We start from the raw sequence: 22989 nt of genomic DNA, 5'->3' as shown, positions 1-22989 counted from the left end.
AAAAGGGCGGAAACGTTTTGAAGATCCCTCGCACAAATTAAATCGGTGTTCCGTGCAATGCAAGGAAATCCACTGAAACGCCAACGATTGGCAACTGAAAGGCTTATCTGCGTCACATTTTATTGGTTGCTCTGCTTCTCTGGGCACTTGTTTCTGAGAAGTGCGTTTGGTTATTATTTCCTTCTAAGCCAGGAGTTCTTCTTAACATGTTTTGGTTTTTGCCCATCCTTAACTGATCACTTAAACCAGGGGTGTCCAACCTTTTGGCTAAAAAAATTTTTCCGGGGCCATGCAAACGCTGCAGCAAGACAGAGGAGGGAGCCGGCAAACGCCCGGGGGCAGCAGAGGAAAACATTGCATCGCCCATGACCGGGGCCGCACAAAATACTTCACAGGGCCGCACGTGGCCCTCGGGCTGCAGGTTGAACACCTAAACCTTTGCACCTCCTTCCTAAACCACATCTCCTCTAGTAATTACTGAAAGCCACTAACAGAGCCATTTGTTACTAAAATTATAGCAGTAAACAGATGTGCTATCAAGAACTGTCCTAATAACTGCCTCAGATTTCGAGACCCTTCTCCGCATCCCTTTTGACCTCTTCCTGTACCCCCTTGGGGATACAGGCACCACTGGCCAATAACTTCTGCTCTACGAGCCTTTTTCCCATTGGATTTTCTGTCTTTCGTATTTCATAGACCAGGAGAAACTGAGGCCGGGGTGCTAATGCGTCATGCTTTATTACTGTTATTACACTTCACTAACATTGATATTCTTTCCACTGCAGAATAACCAGATTGAGGAAATCCCTCCAGAAGAGCTGTCCAGGCTCTATAAGCTGGAAACACTCAACCTGCAGAACAACCGACTTACTTCAAATGGTAAGAAAGCCCAAACTTGCCAACAGCCGCAAAGAATTCTCAGGCGTGGGAACAATTAACGTGTGAAACTGGAGAGCCTCAGGAAAACTGGTCAGTTCAGACACATGGTAGGTCCATTGACCTCTGGCTGGAATCTGATCTTTAATCCAAGTCTTTGATCGTGCTAGGCCCGAGGAGGAGAGGGCTCCGACAAGTACTGCTGTCACGGTCACGCCCACTCCTGGACTCTCCATCACCCCAGGATGTTGCTGAGTTTTGACCTGGATAAGTTGGGACAGCTGAGTTTCTACAATCCTTGGATAACTATTCAGATAAATGAGGAGAGCTTAATATCAGATAGGTATCCTGATAAATTAGGACAACTGAGTATCAGCAGGATAACTATTCAGATAAATTAAGGCAGATACTCAACTCCGTCAAAAATCACAAAGACTAGGGGACACTCGATGAAGTTACAGGGAAATACTTATAAAACCAATAGGAGGAAATATTTTTTCACTCAGAGTATAGATAAGCTCTGGAGCAAGAGTTTGTGGTAAGAGTGGATAGCATAGCTGGTTTTAAGAAAGGTTTGAACAAGTTCCTGGAGGAAAAGTCCATAGTCTGTAATTGAGAAGGACATGGGGGGAAGCCACTGCATGGAATGTTGCTACTCTGAAATTCTAGAATCTTGTGTAACTCTTTAGGATTCCGAATGGAATGTTGTTACTCCTTGGGTTTTGGCCAGGCACTAGGGACCTGGATTGACCACCGTGAGAAACGAGCTACTTGGCTTGATGGATCATTGGTCTGACCCAATAAGGCTATTCTTATCTTCTTATGTTTTATCTAAGGTAAACCGCTCAGACATTTGATGTGTGGTATAGCAAGATTTAAATAAACTTGGAAATTTGGGGAGTGATAGCTCCCACACCAGTCCTGGTAATGTGGCTGTGCTAACTGATCTGCCCCCCAGGCCCGCTCCCTCCGTGAGAAATTCAGAAATATTTTAGCAATAAATTTAGTAAAGGCATAACTTAGCTTGTCCTTGACATCTTGGAGCCATCTGCTTACCCTATATATCCCATATTGTGGCTGTATATATTTTCTCTCTACTCATGAGTATTTAACTTATCCCTTACTTTTCAATCAGTGTTGACAGCCCTAGCGAATAGATTATAGGCATTAGGTTCAGAGCACAGCGGATAATCTGGCTTTTAATTGGATGATGGTGACCTCGTCTGCAGCTGCTCAGTAATTTAGGTGGCCACCAGCTGAAGACGAATTCACTGAAATGTTAACCTTTTTTTCATTTCCAGTATTGTCACATGGAGCTGAGTTTGGATAGTCGTCTTGTACTCACAGACATTCCAGGTTATGTTTAGTCTAGGAAACTCTGACTCCCTCCTACCGCTGAAGGATCATCCCCTAATTTCTCCTTGGCCAAGTAAATCAAGAAAATGCAGTTTATCTGCAGCCTGTTGCATTCCCACTAAAACTGTAGATGTTTCCATTTAACTGGAGCTATAGACTTAATTACATACATGAAGAAAGACACGGTGATCCTCAAAAGGGTCCAGAGAAGAGCAACTAAAATGGTTAAGGGCTGGAGGAGTTGCCGTACAGTGAGAGATTAGAGAAACTGGGCCTCCTCCCTTGAAAAGAGGAGACTGAGAGGGGACATGATCGAAACATTCAAGATAATGAAGGGAATAAACTTAGTAGATAAAGACAGGTTGTTCACCCTCTCCAAGATAGGGAAAATAAGAGGGCACTTTCTAAGGTTGAAAGGGGATAGATTCTGTAGAAACATAAGGAAGTTCTTCTTCACCCAGAGAGTGGTAGAAAACTGGAACGCTCTTCCGGAGTCTGTATAGGGGAAAACACCCTCCAAGGATTCAAGACAAAGTTAGACAAGTTCCTACTGAACTAGAACATACGTAGGTAAGGCTAGACTCAGGGCACTGGTCTTTTACCTAAGGGCCGCTACGATGGACTACTGGTCTGACCCAGCAGCGGCAATTCTTATGTTCTTATGAAAGGGTCCAGAGAAGAGCAACTAAAATGGTTAAGGGGCTGGAGGAGTTGACGTATAGTGAGAGATTAGAGAAACTGGGCCTCTTATCCCTTGAAAAGAGGAGACTGAGAGGGGACATGATCGAAACATTCAAGATAATGAAGGGAATAGACTTAGTAGATAAAGACAGGTTGTTCACCCTCTCCAAGGTAGGGAGAACGAGAGGGCACTCTCTAAAGTTAAAAGGGGATGGATTCCGTACAAACGTAAGGAAGTTCTTCTTCAGCCAGAGTGGTGGAGAGCTGGAACGCTCTTCCAGAGTCTATTATAGGGGAAAACATCCTCCAGGGTTTCAAGACAAAGTTGGACAAGTTCCTGCTGAACCAGAACGTACGCAGGTAAGGCTAGTCTCAGTTAGGGCGCTGGTCTTTGACCTAAGGGCCGGCGGCGGAGCGGACTGCTGGGCACGATGGACCACTGGGTCTGACCCAGCAGCGGCAATTCTTATGTTCTTTTGACAGTGGAGATGACAACAGCCAATATGACAAATTGTAGGATCTTCTCTGACTCGACACGGGCCAAATCCTTTTGATTAAACAGCACCTCGGGGCCTCTCTTTCGAAAAACTAGCTAACTGAATTCTTCCTCTTGTTTTGAAGGGCTTCCTGAAGACCTCTTTGAACATCTGGAGAACCTGAACTACCTGTACCTTGCTAATAATAAGGTAGGGGGAAGGTAAGGTTGAGCACAGATTGCAGTTGCCAGTTGCCTTTGCACTGAAATAGTTACCCTGTTTATTTACAAAGGCACGTCAGCCTGACAGGAAAATGCCACTTCAGATGCTTGGGAGGAATGCAAGGTGCCCTTCACCTGCATGAGAAAATTGCTTTCCAGTTGCAGGTTCACATGGCCCCTTAACATTTCAAGGTTTCGTCTGGGTGCAGGTCAGTGACCTCCCACATTCTAAAAATGGCACCCAAAGTTAGATGAGCAATTGGCTGTCTGGTAGGTTATAGAATGGGGTCAGTTATGAGGAAAACAATTGACTAATTACCCCTAAATTGGCATTTAATTGGTGATAAGTATTAATAATTGGCCTTAACAAAAACAAATTTGCAGTGATTTGTAGTGACGACGTGCCCCTATTCTATAAACCAAGCACCTAAATTTTTTATGGTGAGCCACTTAAAGGGGATGTGGACCAAAAAATTTGGAGTCCTGGAGCGGGTGTAAATCTCACGCCTAAAGTTAGGTGTGAAAATGTAAATTTACACAGTGGCGAAGCAAGGGTAGGAGGTGCTCGGGGTGGTGGCACCTCCCCCTCTCCTTCCCCGCTCCCTACGTCACACTTGTGCCCTCCCTTCACCCTCCGTACCTCTTTAAATCTTCGCCAGCACGAGCAGCTTCTCTGGCCTGCTCCTTGTGCCGGTGTTGGCTTTCCCTCTGATGTCACTTCCTGGCCCCACGACCCGGAAGTGATTTCAGAAGGGAGCCAAGATGGTTGTTGAATAATTCTTTCTGCTGTGGGGAGCATTTCCATTTAGCAGTCGTTACGTGTGACATAGCCTGGGGTATCTTATTTCTCCCTTTTAGATGATGCCAGTGGGTTCGATTTCTGTTTGCAATTGCCAGGTCACAAATCCTGTCTATGTTAGGGGTGGACAAGAAGAGATTATTGCCACATTTTCAGGGTCTCTGCATTTGTTGACACTTGAGGATCCCTTTCTCCACCCATAGTAGAGATTAGTCAGTTGGCGTGTGGCCAGATCTTGTAGCAGTAGCAAAGTTTCCTGCATTCTTGGCTCAAGCTTTCTATGGATGGGAATAGAAATGGCCCAGGTAATCACAACTTTCTCATTCTCCACAGTTCTCTCCAGTTCGCGATTCCAGTGGCTTTTTTGTTACACTTTATGAGGTCAAGCAAGTCCATAGGGAGCAATCGATAATCAAATATTAAATTCTCAGCACTGCCAAAGAAATTAATAAGGACCATAAAACTATAATGACACCAGTGTGGCTTAACTTGCTGCAATGAAGTTGTCAGAAAGACCTTGGTGGCGACTCATTTCACTTGAGCACTGACTTGAGCTTATGACTCACTAATATTGTCAATGGTCAAAAACTTCACTTTACTTGTGCAAAAATTTTTAAATATTTTTTCAAAATATTTTATTTTAAAAAAATTCAAACTTGTCTTAATAGAAGCATATTATTTCCTGCATAGGGCTACATAGCCAGTGTGTTTTTGGTGCTCCAATATTATAGGGGGTCAATATTCAAAGCGATTTAACCAGACACAAAAGGCTCCTGGCTTGTTAAATCGCTTGTATGGGCTGCCAACTGATATTTAGCGGCAATTAACCAGTTACTAGTACTAGTTGTCTGACATGAAGCTGGCTATTTTGTAGCTCTGTCAACCAGTGTTCTCTGCTTCACGTGTGGCCCCCAGCTGTGTATGCCAGTGCCCAATGCTTCCAGTGTGGCTCCAGCTGTGTCTGTCAGCGCCCTCTGCTTCCAGTGTGGCTCCAGCTGTGTCTGTCAGCGCCCTCTGCTTCCAGTGTGGCTCCAGCTGTGTCTGTCAGCGCCCTCTGCTTCCAGTGTGGCTCCAGCTGTGTCTGTCAGCACTCTCTGCTTCCAGTGTGGCTCCAGCTGTGTCTGCCAGCATCCTCTGCTTCCAGTGTGGCTCCAGCTGTGTCTGCCAGTACCCACTGCTTCCAGTGTGGCTCCAGCTGTGTCTGTCAACACCCTCTACTTCCAGTGTGGCTCTAGCTGTGTCTGTCAGCACCCTCTGCTTCCAATGTGGCTCCAGCTGGTGCTTCCAGTGTGGCTCCAGCTGTGTCTGCCAGTACCCTCTGCTTCCAGTGTGGCTCCAGCTGTGTCTGTCAGCGCTCTCTGCTTCCAGTGTAGCTCCAGCTGTGTCTGTCAGCGCCCTCTGCTTCCAGTATGGCTCCAGCTGTGTCTGCCAGTGCCCTCTGCTTCCAGTGTGGCTCCAGCTGTGTCTGCCAGTACCCTCTGCTTCCAGTGTGGCTCCAGCTGTGTCTGTCAGCATCCTCTGCTTCCAGTATGGCTCCAGCTGTGTCTGCCAGTGCCCTCTGCTTCCAGTGTGGCTCCAGCTGTGTCTGTCAGCATCCTCTGCTTTCATTATGGCTCCAGCTGTGTCTTCCAGTACCCTCTGCTTCCAGTGTGGCTCCAGCTGTGTCTGTCAGCACTCTCTGCTTCCAGTGTGGCTCCAGCTGTGTCTGCCAGCATCCTCTGCTTCCAATGTGGCTCCAGCTGGTGCTTCCAGTGTGGCTCCAGCTGTGTCTGCCAGTACCCTCTACTTCCAGTGTGGCTCCAGCTGTGTCTGTCAGCACTCTCTGCTTCCAGTGTGGCTCCAGCTGTGTCTGCCAGCATCCTCTGCTTCCAGTGTGGCTCCAGCTGTGTCTGCCAGTACCCTCTACTTCCAGTGTGGCTCCAGCTGTGTCTGTCAGCACTCTCTGCTTCCAGTGTGGCTCCAGCTGTGTCTGCCAGCATCCTCTGCTTCCAGTGTGGCTCCAGCTGTGTCTGTCAGCGCCCTATGCTTCCAGTGTGGCTCCAGCTGTGTCTGCCAGTACCCTCTGCTTCCAGTGTGGCTCCAGCTGTGTCTGTCAGCACCCTCTACTTCCAGTGTGGCTCTAGCTGTGTCTGTCAGCACCCTCTGCTTCCAATGTGGCTCCAGCTGGTGCTTCCAGTGTGGCTCCAGCTGTGTCTGCCAGTACCCTCTGCTTCCAGTGTGGCTCCAGCTGTGTCTGTCAGCGCTCTCTGCTTCCAGTGTAGCTCCAGCTGTGTCTGTCAGTGCCCTCTGTTTCCAGTATGGCTCCAGCTGTGTCTGCCAGTGCCCTCTGCTTCCAGTGTGGCTCCAGCTGTGTCTGCCAGTGCCCTCTGCTTCCAGTGTGGTTCCAGCTGTGTCTGCCAGCATCCTCTGCTACCAGTGTGGCTCCAGCTGTGTCTGCCAACATCCTCTGCTACCAGTGTGGCTCCAGCTGTGTTTGCCAGTGCCCTCTGCTTTGAAACCAGCAATTTTAAATGATACCAAAATATCAACAATATTAGTTATATAATTTTATGCCATTTCCCATCTGAACTGACAAAAGAAAACCCTAAAGAAATTTGTTTCTTGTCACTATGTAATTTTAGCATGCAAAGTACATACGTTGTGAAAACGTGGCCCATGCTGAAATGAAATGATAAACAGAGGAACATGAACCTGTGGACTAACTCCTACCTATCTTTTATCTCATTTCGTGGGTGTCAGGTCAAAAGCGCGCCGGGACAAAGGTGCGAGCAGACAACTGAGCGCATCACAGAGGTGCGCGCTGAAGAAAAAGACTGTTTTTAGGGGCTACGACGGGGGGTGTAGGGGGGGAACCCCCCCCACTTTACTTTATACAGATTGCGCCGCGTTGTGGGGGCGTTGTGGGGGGTTTGGGGGGTTGTAACCCCCCACATTTTACTGAAAACTTAACTTTTTCCCTGTTTTTAGGGAAAAAGTTAAGTTTTCAGTAAAATGTGGGGGGTTACAACCCCCCAAACCCCCCACAACGCCGCCGCGATCTGTATTAAGTGAAGTGGGGGGGCTCCCCAACAAAAACCCCCGTCACAGCCCCTAAAAACAGTCTTTTTCTTCGGCGCGCGCCTCCTTCTTGCGCTCAATTGTCAGCGCGCGCCTTTGTCTTCCGCGTTACTGTCTATGAACCCATTTCGTGTTATATAGTCCTACAAGGATAACCAGAAATTGTAATTTATTTGCATACCCAAGCATTACTGGCTGTAAATACAAATCCTTTTTGGATAGGACTCTCATGTATCAAGCAAGTAAACAGCAGTCTTGGTCGGTTCATAGACAGTAACGCGGAAGACAAAAGCGCGCGCCGACAACTGAGCGCAAAACGGAGGTGCGCGCTGAAGAAAAAGACTGTTTTTAAGGCCTGCGACAGGGGGTTTTGTTGGGGAGCCCCCCCCACTTAATACAGATCGCGGCGGCGTTGTGGGGGGTTTGGGGGGTTGTAACCCCCCACATTTTAGTGAAAACGTAACTTTTTCCCTAAAAACAGGGAAAAAGTTAAGTTTTCAGTAAAATGTGGGGGGTTACAACCCCCAAACCCCCCACAATACCCCCACAACGCGGTGCGATCTGTATTAAGTAAAGTGGGGGGGTTCCCCCCCCCCACCCCCGTCGTAGCCCCTAAAAACAGTCTTTTTCTTTGGGGCGCGCCTCTGCGCTGCACTCAGTTGTCTGCTCGCGCCTTTGTCCCGGCGCGCTTTTGACCTGACACCATCTTGGTTAGGTAACTATATTAATGGAGCTAGGCCTTTAGGAAAGAAATTAAAACGGCATTGTTTAATAGATTTATCTCCTAAACAGAAGTTACACTAAATCTAATAATTTTATTATGTCTATTCTTGAGTAACATGTTGTACTTTTATGTTCAAATGATTTTTATTGTTTCAACAAAACCAGCAAATACAAAAATTGGTATCAATCAAGAAGTACCAGTACAAATACAGCCCCCGCTCACCCCCCAACCCTTCCCACCCCAAGAGTCCAGTGCCATAACAATAGCTAAGAGTATGGGTGAAACCTAAAGGTTCAAAAGTCTACTGCGAGCACGTGGTGTAAGATCCTGCCAAAAGCATTCCCAGGTCTGACGAAATCTACGACCCGGGCCATGATCCAAGTCTCCCACTTGTCGCCGCTCCAGCGTTGCATGAATTATCAATAGGGATCTCCATTGAGCGTAGGACGGGGAATCACGGGAGAGCCAGTTAGTAAGGATAGCCTTCTTCCCCCTCAAAAACATGTTGTACTTTTATAATTTGTATATTGTAATTCGCTGATTGTCCAGCTCTCTTCGGTGTGAACCGCCTAGAAGTCGTCTGGTTATGGCGGTATAGAAGAATAAAGTTATGTTATAAAGAGTTGCCCTACTGGGTCAGACCAAAGGTCCGTCGAACCCAGCATCCTGCTTCCAACAGTGGCCAGACCGGGCTACTGTACCTGGTCTGGCCAATGGCCACCTGGCACAGCCCCCCAAAAGTAAACAGAGTCGCGAGGTCTACTTGAATAATAACTTGAAAATAGAATGACATAATAACATGAAACAAAACTCCCCTGCAGCATGCCCTAATCGATGCCTGACTGTGTTGCTGGTTTCAATTCCTGTTCTGGGCTTGTGTTGGGCTTTCTCATGCCAAGTACCCCAGAGCTGGTTACGATTTTGGTTTATGCAAAAACCGTAATGCGAGTGCTCTCTGACTTTCCAGGGAAAACAAATGATGTCAATTTTTCTGGAGCTTCTACTTATGCGGCCCCTTTCTGTAAAAAGCAAACTTGTACTTGGTTCATTTTAGACCTTCTAGGCCAGGGCTGCCCAAGTCCGGTCCTCGAGATCTACTGGCAGGCCAGGTTTTCAGGATCTCCACAATGAATATGCATGAGAGAGATCTGCCTGCACTGCCTTCTTGGTATGCAAATCTCTCTCATGCATGTTCATTGTGGAGTTCCTGAAAACCTGGCCTGCCAGTAGATCTCGAGGACCAGACTTGGGCAGCCCTGTTCTAGGCTCTATGGGGTTTGTCACAGTCTTTGCCCATTGACTTTGACTGCCAAATAAAGAATTGTACATCAGGGCACAATGCATTTCAATGGTCTTCTTGTCATTTTCCTCAGCTCACGCTGGCTCCGAAGTTCCTACCCAATACATTGGTCAGTGCAGACCTTGCAGCTAATTATCTCACCAAGATTTACGGACTCACATTTGGACAGAAACCAGAGCTAAGGTATTATTATTTTTTTAGTATTTATACCACTTTTAACCTAAGTGGTGTACATTCAGGTGCTCAAATATTTTCCCCTTTCTGACCCAGTGGGCTCATACTCTATCTAAGGTACCTGGGATTAGGTGATTTGCCAGGGTCACAAGAAGCAGCATGGGATTTGAACCCACAACCTCAGGGTGCTGAGGCTGTAGCACTAACCACTGCACCTTACTGTCTGTGGTCACATGTTCTAGCTATGGCTGTGGGCTCTGCTCTTCAGCAGGGTTGTCCATTGGCTTTATTTCCGCTGGGCAGGCAGATTCAGTCCTGTTTTTAACTGCTTCCATGCATGGATTTACATAGCTACATAGTAAGTGAAGAGAAGCAAAACAAAGAGATTGACCCGGTGACTCCACAGAAGAGTATTCAATCCAAAACAAAAGACGCTGTGGAGAATTGATGTTCCTGGCATAGACTTTATTATTGATTCAACTTGATAATCCACAAAGAAACATGTAGGCCCCAACACAGTCCGTGTTTCGACAAAGTCGTCTTCCTCAGGGGGTCCCTGGAGGTCCGTTTAAAAAACTCGTGGATTATCTAACCAATCCGTTTGCTGCTGTAGCCGTGTTGGGTCCTACATGTTTCTTTGTGGATTATTAAGTCGAATCAATAATAAAGAGTATAACAGGAACATCAATTCTCCACAGAGTCTTTTGTTTCACATAGTACATGACAGCAGATAAAGATCTGATTGGTCCATCCAGTCTGCCCAATAGTCACACACATTTGATTTAGCTGAGAAAAGAATAACTTAAATATTTATATGTACAATAGTGTAAATCCAGTACTGGATCAACTTGATGAGCAGGAAGGGCAATCTTAGCTTCTCCCAGGGCTGGCCTAACTATTAGGCAAGACTAGGCAGTCACCTAGGTCAGAAGCTTCTTGGGAGCAGCAAATGTAGACGTGGTGAAAGCATAACAATAACTGCACAAAGTCAAAGAGCCTTCAAAATAAACTTTGCCCTGGATTTTATAGGATATTTGTGTGATGATCATGATTGTTAAGTTTAATTACCAAAATCTTTGGGGGGAATGCAGGCTGGGGGGGGCCTAAACTTTTCTGCCCATTAGTTATATCCATTAAAAAATGCATGAGTAAATTAACTTGTCTCTTCTTTGGTATTTCTGGGTCACAGACTGTAAAGTCCACCTGGTATTGTCCTAGGTTGCAAATGCTGAAGTTGCCGTCTGAGCTTACTCCAGCCTCTCCAACCATCCTGTGTGCAGGATATCTACCATAAAGTCTGGCCAGTAACATCCTAATGTTTCAAGTTAGTGGAGTTCCCATAGATGCCCTCCCCAGCCCATCCTACATCAAATCACCATATATGGGGCACAGACCATGCAAGTCTGTCCAGTACCGGCCTTAGTTTTTTCATTTACATCCTTCATTTTCTAATTAGAGATCCCAGCACATACGGTTCCCTTGGATTTCTACGCCCAAAATGCATCACTCTGCACTTCTTCGCATTGAATTTTAGTTGCCAGATGTTAGACCATTCTTCTAACTTTTGCAGGCTCTACTCCCTCCAGGATGTCCACTCTGTTACAAATCTTGGTATAATCCGCAAAGAGGTTAACCTTACCTTCTAACCCAGGGGTCCCCAAAGTCCCTCCTTGAGGGCCGAATCCAGTCGGGTTTTCAGGATTTCCCCAATGAATATGCATGAGATCTATGTGCATGCACTACTTTCAATGCATATTCATTAGGGAAATCCTGAAAACCTGACTGGATTTGGCCCTCAAGGAGGGACTTTGGGGACCCCTGTTCTAACCCTTCGGCAATGTCACTCACAAACATATTGAACAGAATCGGTCCCAGCACCAATCCCTGAAGCACTCCACTACACACCTTTTCCTCCTCCGAGCGAATTCCATTAACCACCACGCTCTAGCACAGGGGTGGACAACTCCGGTCCTTGAGGGCTGGAATCCAGTCAGGTTTCACCCATTGAATATGCATTGAAAGCAGTGCATGCAAATAGATCTCATGCATATTCATTGGGGAAATCCTGAAAACCCGACTGGATTCTGGCTCTTGAGGACCGGAGTTACCCACCCCTGCTCTTGCATCTGTCTGTCAAACCTAATTCATCTGGTCATTTATAGATTTGCAAACCAACCCCATACCCCTGCCATAATTTGCTTCCTCCTTGTTGAAACAAGGTCCAGTGGGAAACGTACATTTCTTTCAGACTCATATGGTTGCAGAGGTGCTCCCTGAATAGATGGAAGCACCGTTCTATTCCTCTCCCCATCCAAGCCCTTCTCTTCTTTCTTCTAGATCTGTGTATCTCCACAACAATAAGCTTGCCGATGCTGGCTTACCAGACCAGATGTTCAATGGCTCAGACAATGTGGAGATTCTGATTATGTCCAGCAACTTCCTGAAGTATGTGCCAAAGAATCTACCCCCCAAGCTCTACAAACTGCATTTGAAGGTAAGGACGCTGATGTTCAAGCATGGTGGGAGAGACTCTGACCCTCTGCTCATCCTAGAATTAGGGTGCACAAACCCAGTCCTTGAGGACCATGTCAAGGTATGGTATTCAGAACATCCACAATGAATATTCGTGAGACCAATTTACCTTTGGTCCAAAACTAGGCTCAATTGCCTGTTTTGGTTGGTTATCCTGAAAACAAAACCCATTTGAGTCAGGGGTTCTCAACCTGGGATACACTTAGCCAGTCAGATTTTCAGGATACTCACAATGAATATTTATGAGGTAGATTTGCATGTACTACCTCCATATTGATTATGGGTATCCTGACAATCTGACTTGCTAGATGTGTCCTGAGGACTGGATGAGACCCCCCTGGTCTGAGATCTGTTTATCAAAGGCTGTTCCCATAAAGACAGGAACGGAGGACTACTGAGATGAATCAAGCCATGTCCTTGATCATTTCGTTTGCTGACCAAGAGAGCTGCCATTTCAGTAACTGCCTACGGTCAATGGCAGAGGCAAGTCTGGTGTCCAGAATCTCCTGTTGTGGAGAGATAAATGATAAAGCAACATCCAGGTTTATTTTTTTTTTTAGTGTTAGAGCTTTATCGTGTAGTGAAATCCTGGTCACTAATAATAATTTCATTTATTCCCATCCTTTCTGTGAAATCCCGCATCTCTCAAGTTCTATGGCATTTGTTCATTCAATCTGTAACTCTGTTTATTCACTCAATCTGTAACATTTCTAAGCATTGTAAACCGCATAGAACTTCACGGTCCTGCGGTATATATAATAAACTGTTATTATTATTATTATTATTATATGCCCAACTAATTACTAAAGGGAATTACTTTTCAAATTAAGTGATATCATCAACTGTTTCTCATTGTCACCATTACATATATTAAACCATTCTTTTAAACATACTTAAAAATATTTGAAATAAAAATGTGAAGTGCTCAGACCCTCAACTAAAATGCTTAATGATAAAGCACAGCACTAGTTGCCAATAAGACCATCATAGCCTTCACTTGTCTTAAGTGCCCAGATATCACATGGAGAAACATTTAGTTAAACAGATGTTAATCACACTTCAGCTTATCTGTATCTCCTTGGCGGTCAGTCCGTCTGCTTCAGCAACCTGGTGATAAATAAAATTGTGCTAGCGACCTCTATGTGTTGTGATTAAGAAGGGGATCACGAACAGATCGGAGAAGGTTATCATGCCGCTGTACCGGGCCATGGTACTCCCCCACCTGGAATACTGCGTCCAGCACTGGTCGCCGTACATGAAGAATGAAGCAGTACTACTCGAAAGGGTCCAGAGAAGAGCGACTAAAATGGTTAAGGGGCTGGAGGAGTTGCCGTACAGTGAGAGATTGGAGAAACTGGGCCTCTTCTCCCTTGAAAAGAGGAGACTGAGAGGGGACATGATCGAAACATTCAAGATAATGAAGGGACTAGACTTAGTAGATAAAGACAGATTGTTCACCCTCTCTAAAGGCACTCTCTAAAGTTGAAAGGGGATAGATTCCGTACAAACGTAAGGAAGTTCTTCTTCACCCAGAGAGTGGTAAAAAACCTGAACGCTGTTCCGGAGGCTGTTATAGGGGGAAACACCCTCCAGGGATTCAAATAGGGGGAAACACCCTCCAGGGATTCAAATAGGGGGAAACACCCTCCAGGGATTCAAATAGGGGGAAACACCCTCCAGGGATTCAAGACAAAGTTAGATAAGTTCCTGCTGAATCAGAACGTACGCAGGTAAGGTTAGTCTCAGTTAGGGCACTGGTCTTTGACCTAAGGGCCGCCACGTGAGTGGACTGCTGGGCACGATGGACCACTGGTCTGACCCAGCAGCGGCAATTCTTATGTTCTTATGTCCCTGTGTGGACGACCCCCCCAACTCAAGTTTCACTGTAATTGCTTCTTCAGGAGGGGCACACTCAACTCAGCCAGACTACCCAAGGGCACACCAAAACCAGAACTGAACTATATGCCTAAATCCGGGAGCCACACAGCAAATTACGCAGAAGTAAACAGAATCCTGCCACAAAAAGCATACAGTCTAAGTGTGTACATGACAGGGTTACCAGATTTTCCAAACAGAAAATCCAGCCCCATAGCCCCGCCCCCCAGGCCTGCCCCGTTCTGGCTGGCCACTTCCTGTTCTGCCCTAGGCCTGCCCCAGCCCCGCCCCCCTCGGCCTGCACAAGCAAGGAGCGACGTTGGACGGCATTTGCGCACGCCCTGGTGTGACGCAGTGATGTCACACGCATGCGCCTGATGTCACCGCGTTGCCTCCGCACGTGCGCGAATGCCGTCCCGACGTCGCTTGTTGCCAGGAGCTTTTCGAAACCCGGACAAAAGCAACAAGAGAAAGTGATTGTGCTGGCTTAACAACTAGGCAAAAAGATAATAAAAAAGAAAAATTAACCACAAGTAAACAGATCCACAAAAGGTTAATCAAAGCAGAGAGAGAAAAAAACCATATAAATAAATGATTTAATTGCTACCAAAATGAAGGAAAGAATCTCAGAATTGCCACTCCAAGGATCCATATAAGGAATTGTGGCTAGGGTTTCTTTCATAGATCCAAAAACTTCATATATTAACTTGACTTATTCCGTCATTCATTTATAAATATATAACTTCACTACTCAATAATTTAAATTTAGATTTTTAACTTTTTTAAGCTTTTTTTTAGCTTTTTAAATTCAAAACTGTGCAAATAGCATTAACATTAGTGCAAAAATGCAAAATTGTGCAAAATAGCTGTGCAAAAGGCCAAATAACTTATGTAAAAAACTTTTCAGCCTTTGCAAAGCACTTATCTTTCAGCTTGACATTAGCAGTAAAGCAGCAAAACATAGGTCCAGAAATCCACTCAAAGAACCAACAGCTTTTACCTGTAGGGACAGTGGGTAACTTTCAAATAGCTCCTTTCCCTGGGTAAACAGCTTTGGAAGATTATCCTCATATGTATACTGTTTGTAAGAAATTTAGTTTAATATTTAAATGCCGAAGTCTATGCATTTTTACAAGTTTATTTAGTATTGGGGTGATTGTTGCTCAGTTTAATTATTAAATTTTCCAAGGGCTAAGTTAGGAGCATGACTGCTAATAAAAGGCTGCAGAAAACTGAAGGTTCACCTAGAATGCCTCATGGTCAAGGTATCTATGACTGGTTCCTGGCCCTTTCTTCTAGCTTTCCCTCCCTCTAACTATCCTGTAAACCTTTGGTGAGGGCTCATCTTACTACAAACGGGGCTGACCTTGCTTCAGAAAAAAATGTGTCGACCTTTGCTTTCAGAACAACCGACTGGAGAAGATCCCTAAGGGCGCCTTTATGCACCTGACCGACCTACGGGAGCTGTACCTGCAGAACAACTGCCTCACCAATGAAGGGATGGACAACGAGACCTTCTGGTGAGACACTGGAATTGCACTGAAATTGACTTTTTTTTCCATTATTGATGGGCCTGGTTCAGGATCAAAAGGGTCAGAGTTCGTAGAGCCAGACTTGCTCTGAATATTTTCCTAGAACCAAGTTCTCGTAAAGGGATGGCTTATCTATTAGGCAAACTAGGTGGTCACCTAGGATGGTAATTTCTGTGGGGTAAGAGCTGGCTTAACTAGGGTAATCAGATTTTCCATCACCAGCCCAGTCCCTCCTGCAGGACACCCCCCCTGCTAAGGTAGGCCGCCAGACCCCCCCCCACCCCCCAGCCCAGTCAGAACCCCCCCAGCACAGCTGGAACCCCACCGCCTAGCCCAGCCAGAGCCTCCTACGTTTTGTAGTTGGTCAGCTGGAGGGATTTTTTCAGCCTCCGGCTGGCAGGCCCGCCTTCACCAAAATGGCAGGCATCATGGGATTCACCAGGGAGGGGCCTAAGGACCTGATTGGCCCAGGTGCCTAAGGTCCCTCCCATAGGAATCTTAGGCCTGACTCCCAGTGCATTCTGGGATGCGCTGGGAGAGGCCTAAGATTGCATGAGATAGATTTGCCTACAATGGAGTTGGTTCATGCAAACTTATCTCATGGATATGCAGCGTGAATATCCCGTAAACCTGATTGACTGGGTGTTTCCTTGGGACTGGGTTGAGAATCCCTGCATTAGATTAACAAGAATTTCAAAGAAACGAAGGGTAACTAGCTGAGACTGGATGTATATCAAGTGACTTAACTTACTGTTTCTGTTTTGTTAGGAAGCTGTCCAGCTTGGAATACTTGGACATGTCCAGCAATAACCTTACGCACATCCCCAGTGGCCTGCCTCGGAATATTGTCCTGCTTCACCTGGAGAAAAATGCCATCAAGACTATCGCCACAGATGTCTTGACACAGATAAGGCAACTGGAGTACCTCCTTCTTCACAACAATAAGCTAAAGGCAAAAGGGATTCACCCAGATGCTTTTCTTGGTCTGAAAAAACTGCATACGGTCCACATGTATAATAATATGCTGGAAAGGGTGCCCAGTGGACTGCCCCGCAGAGTGAAGACGCTCATGCTTCTTCACAATCAAATAACAGGAATCTACAAAAACGATTTTGCTACAACTTATTACTTGGAGGAGCTCAACTTGAGCTACAACAAAATCACAAGCAGCGAAATCCACCGGGAAGCCTTCCGTAAGCTGCGACTACTGAAGTCTCTGGATCTTTCTGGTAACAACTTAAAGACCTTGCCCTGGGCTCTGCCCAAGAACCTGGAGATCTTGAAATTGAAAGAGAATGAAATCAGCTCCATCCCGAAGGGCTCTCTCACAGGGATGGCGAAGTTGAAAGAGTTTTATCTGAGCAATAACAAACTGAAGATTAACTCTGTGTACACAAGAGCATGGTCAGAGCTCAGCGGTCTGCAGGTACCACTTTTTATGAAAATAATTATTTACGTTTACCAAAGATAGGAAACTCTTTTGGCTAATTATAGAATGCCTGTGTTTAGATTTAATCAAGGCAAGGGGATTATCCAATTTTAGGGCAGAGGAACACAAAAAGGGTTATTGTGGGAGTAGGGGACACAGATTGAGGACCAGTAGGAGGAAGCAGGCTGATGGCTGTGTTGGGTCGCTGCTTTAGGAGAGTGTACTCCATGATAAAAGTTCAACTTGGTGATTCATTCTACACAAGTGTTCTCGCTACTTTCAGGATGTATATAGAAATGTAGTTCTTTATAGGTCTTTTGGTCCAGGTTCTTTCCATTCATTTCTCAGCCTTCAAGATACTGAGACCAACTTCTTCATTCCCAGTAATATCATGTACTGGAATGGAGAACAGGGTGGGTTAGATTGGTTGTCCATTCACGTCAACATTGAAGAAGCCGAGAGGCGAAACACGTCGAATTGACAGGTCCTTTCCCGACATAGACGAAAAGCTTATACAGAGAAAGACTAAGCCATTTAATCATAAATTATAAAATTATAAGTTATATACAAAAAAATAACAAAGAACACGGAGCGCATTGACAAAAAGCAGGTCTGATGACGACGCTCGTGCCGGTATTGTTGCTTAGTCATGGAAAATGTTTGGCCGGCAGGAGGCACTTCTGAAGGTTCTGCAAAACACTATATGAATGAGTTGTTTTGAGTAATATTGATACTGCCTTTATATGTGGAATAGATTTTTTTTTTTTTTTAATCTTTATTCATTTTCATATCTTACAAGTGTATAATATTCAATCAAAAAAAATTTTACAAATCACTTGACATTCTTACTTATAATCATCAAAGCATAAAAAGAATCCCTCCCCACCCATCCCATCTATTAGTAATAAACCAATTAAAACAATATCATATATCTCAATCCCACCCTACTTATCTATACAGTGGTGCCTCGCATAACGGACGCCTCGTACAGCGAACACTGCGCATAACGAACTTTTTGTCTTGCTCCCTATAACGAACTTCGTTTCACACAACGAAGTCGCCCGAGGGGCCCGGGGGGGGGGCGGAACTACTCTCGCCGCTTTCTAATGTGAGCCGGGAACAGCAGCACCCTCCTGTCTGAATGCAGTGTTCCATCATCTCCCTCCACCTTACCTTAAAAACCGAGTTTTCCGGCTTTCTTTTTCGGCCAGCCACACACTTTCAAAGAGCAGCACATGCGCGCATGCTCTGTTGTTCAATCTTCTCCTCTGATGCAACCGGAAACCGGAAGTTGCAGGAGAGAGAACATTGATCAACTCCAGCAGCTGCGCGTGCACAGCTTTTTGAGATCGTGCGGCTGGGTGAGGGAGAAGGCTGGCAGGCTCTGCATGTGAGGTGAGGTGGAGGGAGGGAAATGTAGGGCTGCAGAACGAATTATTTTGTTTTACAGGTATTCTTATGGGAAAACGCGTTTCACACAACGAACGTTTCACATAACAAACTTGCTCCTGGAACGGATTAAGTTCGTTGTGTGAGGCACCACTGTATATATAAAATCGGAGGTATGTATGTGTATGTGTGTGTGTGTATGTGCCGCGATCACGCAAAAACAGCTTGACCGATTTGAACGAAACTTGGTATGCTGATCCCTCACTACCTGGGATGATATGTTCTGGGGGTCTCGCGGCCCACCTGCACACATGGGCGGAGCTACAAACATAAAATCATATTTCACCCATTCAAGTCAATGGAAAAAATTTAAAAAGCTGTGGGACCGATTTGAACGAAACTTGATATGCAGATCCCTCACTACCTGGGGTGATATGTTCTGGGGGTCTCGCCGCCCACCTGCACACATGGGCGGAGCTACAAACATAAAATCATATTTCACCCATTCATGTCAATGGAAAAAATGTAAAAAGCTGTGGGATCTCCAGTTATTTTACTTAGCAACCTTGACCCACCAAAACTTTGCAATGGCACAAGGCTTTGTGTAAAGAGGTTACTGTCCAATGTAATTGAAGCGACTATCTTAACCGGAAAGGGACAAGGTGAAACCGTATTTATCCCGCGGATACCACTTATTCCAACAGATCTTCCTTTTCAGTTTAAGAGATTGCAAATTCCAGTGAGACTTGCATTCTCTATCACAATCAATAAATCACAAGGACAGACTATTACATACTGTGGAGTGGATTTAAGATCCCCCTGTTTTTCCCATGGACAACTCTATGTTGCTTGCTCAAGGGTGGGTTCACCCAAAAATGTATATGTTCTTGCTCCTGGCGGTGAAACTAAAAATGTTGTTTATAATCAAGTTTTGTGTTAGTTGTATTGTATTCATTTTGTCAAATATTTCACATTATTATTTGAATATTGTACTTTTTATAAAGATGTAAAAAAATAATTTCTTTCACCACTATAAAGTATCTTTATTTGAATCCATTTACAGTGTTATTGCTATAATTAAATACCCGTGCAACGCCGGGGCATCAGCTAGTATCCTTATATAATAAAAAGGTGTTTAAGTTGTCTGATCATTAGAATATGTAATCAATGGCCCCCAAATCTTTTTAAAATTATAATAATTTCCTTGCTGTATAGCAAGCACTCTCTCCATTTTTGGTGTGGAACAGATTTTGAATGGACAGTATTTGACAAAACTTGGCTACACTGAACATGACTTTTCCAGGCTAACCCATGCGTCTCTTATCTGCTCTTGCACTTCCCAGACACAGCTGTGTCCATGCCTGCTCTGCGCCTGTTACAGCAGCCCGTAGGGTTGACGGCGGGTGAGGCCGTCTCGTTGGGTAAAGATTAAAATCCTTCCTTCCTCTTCACCATAGTTTCGTGGCGTAAGACCTAGAGCAAGAGCAAAATGAAAAAAGTCAGGGGAGTTCCCACAGTGACACCAGTTGGTGGCCACCATCTTAATTCCACCCCTTAACCTCCTGACCAGGACTTCTTTCATGTGTCCAGTGACCACCTTAGAACATAAGAACATAACAGTTGCCGCACTGGGTCAAAGGTCCATCTAGCCAAGTATCGGGCTTCCAACAGTGGCCAAACCAGGTCACAAGTCCATATTTCCGAGAAGTAGCAAGATTTCATGCTACTGACCCCAAAGATAAATACATGATTTCCACATGTCCACTTGTAATTTATTGCTTGCTTCGAATAATGTTCAATTGTTTTAAACCACTTGTAATTTTTTTTGATAAACAAATGTGAACCACCTAGAACTCCTTGGGTATGGCGGTATGCAAAAATAAAGTTGTTATTATCAGTGTTCCCTCTAAGCGGGCGGGTGTTGTGAGCAAACTTTTTTCACTGTGAGCTAAAAATATCGGGCGCCAGCAAGTTATGAGCCAAATAAATATGTTGCTTTCTACCACAGAACTTCCTTACGTTTGTATGGAATCTATCCCCTTTCAACTTTAGAGAGTGCCCTCTCGTTCTCCCTGCCTTAGCTACTAAGTCTATTCCCTTCAGTACCTTGAATGTTTCTATCATGTCCCCTCTCAATCTCCTCTGCTCAAGGGAGAAGAGGCCCAGTTTCTCTAATCTTTCGCTGTACGGCAACTCCTCCAGCCCCTTAACCATTTTAGTTGCTCTTCTCTGGATCCTTTCGAGTAGTACCGTGTCCTTCTTAAAGTACCAGTGCTGGACGCAGTACTCCAGGTGAGGGCGTACCATGGCCCGGTACAGCAGCATGATAACCTTCTCTGTCTCTTCAGTCCAGCATCTGCCCCTTCCATTCACTGTCTGTCTTTCCCTGCCATCTCTCCTCCTGCCCCCCCCCCCCACCCCCCAATTTGGTCTAGCATCCATCATCTTCCTTCTGTTCCCCTCATGGTCTGGCATCTCTATCCTTCCCTCCCCCCTGTGGTTTTTAGCATATCTCTCTTCTCATTTCCTCCACTCAGATCTGATCATTCTCTGCTCTCTCTTCCCTTTTCTTCTCTGGTCTTCCTTCTCTATTTTCTGCCTCCATCTAAATTAAATTCTTTCTTACTATTTAGTCCCATTTCCCTCTTTTCACTGTGTCTACACTGTGTTGTCACCCCTTTCCCTCACCCCTCCATTATCTTACTATTTTCTTCCCCCTTTATTTATCTCCTCCTTCCATCCAGTATGTGTTCTTTCCCCACTTCCATTCAGCATCTGCTCTCCCTTCTCAACTGACATCCATCTGCCTTCTGCTCTCTCTCCCTTCTTCTCACTTCCATCATCTGTCCCCTTCTCTCTCTCTCTCATCTCCTCCATTCCATCATCTGCCCCTTCTCTCTCTCTCTCTCTCTCCCCCCCCCCAACTTCCATCATCTGCCCCCCTTCCCCTCACCTTTGTGGGTCACTTTCTTTCCCCTGAGGGTGGCTCATGTCACAGGGGAAGCTTTGGCCGAGCAGAACCGCTTGATTGACAGTGGAACTTACTTGATTGATGTCGATGCTGGGGCCCGTTGCCGTTTGAAGGAAAAAAAAAAAGGTGGAAAAAAGGAACCTGTAAAGGCGAGAGGAAGGGAAACCTCCAGGACAGCTGCTTTTTGCCCTCCTTCAGCGGCCCAAGAGTTCAGACCAGCAGCGGCAGCTCTGTATGCTTTTAACTTCGGCACAGAGCTGCCCCTAATCAATAGTTTAGCGCGGTTTCATGAGGCAGCCTCGGGGCCTTTGATAGCCGGCCCGCTTCGATGATGCGATGTGGGCCGGCCTAGCAAAGGCCCCGAGGCTGCCTTATGAAACCGCGCTAAACTATTGATTAGGGGCAGCTCTGTGCCGAAGTTAAAAGCATACACAGCTGCCGCTGCTGGTCTGGAGGTGCGGAGACAAGGCAGGAGGCAAACGCGGTGGAAGGCAGGAGTCCCGGCGAAGGCAGGAGTCCCGGCACAGCGACTGCAACAGGAAGTTGCAAGTCAGTTGACGCCGGCCTTTCGTTGCGGCGGGGACCGAATCCTTCGCGGACCGGCAAGATTTTGTTTGCGGACCGGCGGTTGAAGAACTGTGCTCTACACTGTGTGCGCTGTGACGAGAAACTTGTGCGCTGCGAGGTAATATTTTGAGCGCCAGCGCACCCCAGCGCAGCTTAGCGGGAACGCTGGATTATTATTACATATCTTAAGTTTATGAACTTCAAATCTTGTCTTAAACTGGCAACTCACTTAAACCTCCACTGCCCCGGGTACATTAGATAGACTTTGAGCTCCTATTGCTGACCTACAAGTCTGTTCATTCTGCTGCCCCTCAATCTCTCCTGATACACCTCCCAGAAAAACTGCGTTCCTCAGATAAGCCGCTCTTAGCTAAATCCTTCTCCTCCACTGTCAATTCCAGACTTTGTTCCTTTCATCTAGCTGCCCCCTATGCCTGGAATAAATTACCTGAGTTTGTCCACCAAGCTCCTTCCCTTACCTTGATTAAAAACACCTTTTTGATATAGCCTTCAATCCTTAACCCTTCTCTTCACTGCCCACCAACTCAGCCAGCAGATTAACCATTCTCCTTAACTGTATCCATGACATCTTGTTTGTCTGTTTAGGTTGTAAGCTCTTTTGAGCAGAGACTGTCTTCTTCTTTGTGACTCTGTACAGCGCTGCGTACATCTGATAGCACTATGATGGCAGATAAAGGCGAAATGGCCCATCCGCAGTAATCATTATCTCTTCCTCTCTCTCTTAAGAGATCCCATGTGCCTATCCCAGGCTTTCTTGAATTCAAACACAGTCTCTGTCTCCACCACCTCTTCTGGGAGACTGTTCCACGCATCTTCCACCCTTTCTGTAAAAAAAAGTATTGCCTTTGATTACTCCGGAGCCTGTCACCTCTTCACTTCATCCTATGCCCTCTCATTCTAGAACTTCCTTTCAATTGAAAGAGACTCGACTCGTGCGCATTTATGCCACGTAGGTGTTTAAACATCTCTATCATATGTCCCCTTTCCCGCCTTTCCTCTAAAGCAGTGG

The 22989-nt window shown here is 45.7% G+C and overlaps 1 protein-coding gene across 2 annotated transcripts in view; it reads left to right on the top strand.

Annotated features, from left to right (window-relative positions):
- The window catches only part of PODN (podocan), a 53042-nt gene that overhangs the window by 8331 nt on the left and 21722 nt on the right, over window positions 1–22989 (top strand). For both annotated transcript variants that reach the window (XM_033915191.1, XM_033915190.1), the window contains exons 3-8: window positions 786–879; window positions 3535–3599; window positions 9564–9673; window positions 12002–12158; window positions 15476–15591; window positions 16372–17029. In XM_033915191.1, the coding sequence (XP_033771082.1) occupies window positions 786–879; window positions 3535–3599; window positions 9564–9673; window positions 12002–12158; window positions 15476–15591; window positions 16372–17029 (1200 nt within the window). The remainder of the gene's footprint in view (window positions 1–785; window positions 880–3534; window positions 3600–9563; window positions 9674–12001; window positions 12159–15475; window positions 15592–16371; window positions 17030–22989) is intronic.

The sequence above is a fragment of the Geotrypetes seraphini genome, chromosome 12 (assembly GCF_902459505.1).
Source record: "Geotrypetes seraphini chromosome 12, aGeoSer1.1, whole genome shotgun sequence".
Lineage (NCBI taxonomy): Eukaryota > Metazoa > Chordata > Amphibia > Gymnophiona > Dermophiidae > Geotrypetes > Geotrypetes seraphini.
The sequence above is the reverse complement of the archived record's forward strand: the minus strand, read 5'-3'. Positions and strand labels throughout refer to the sequence as shown.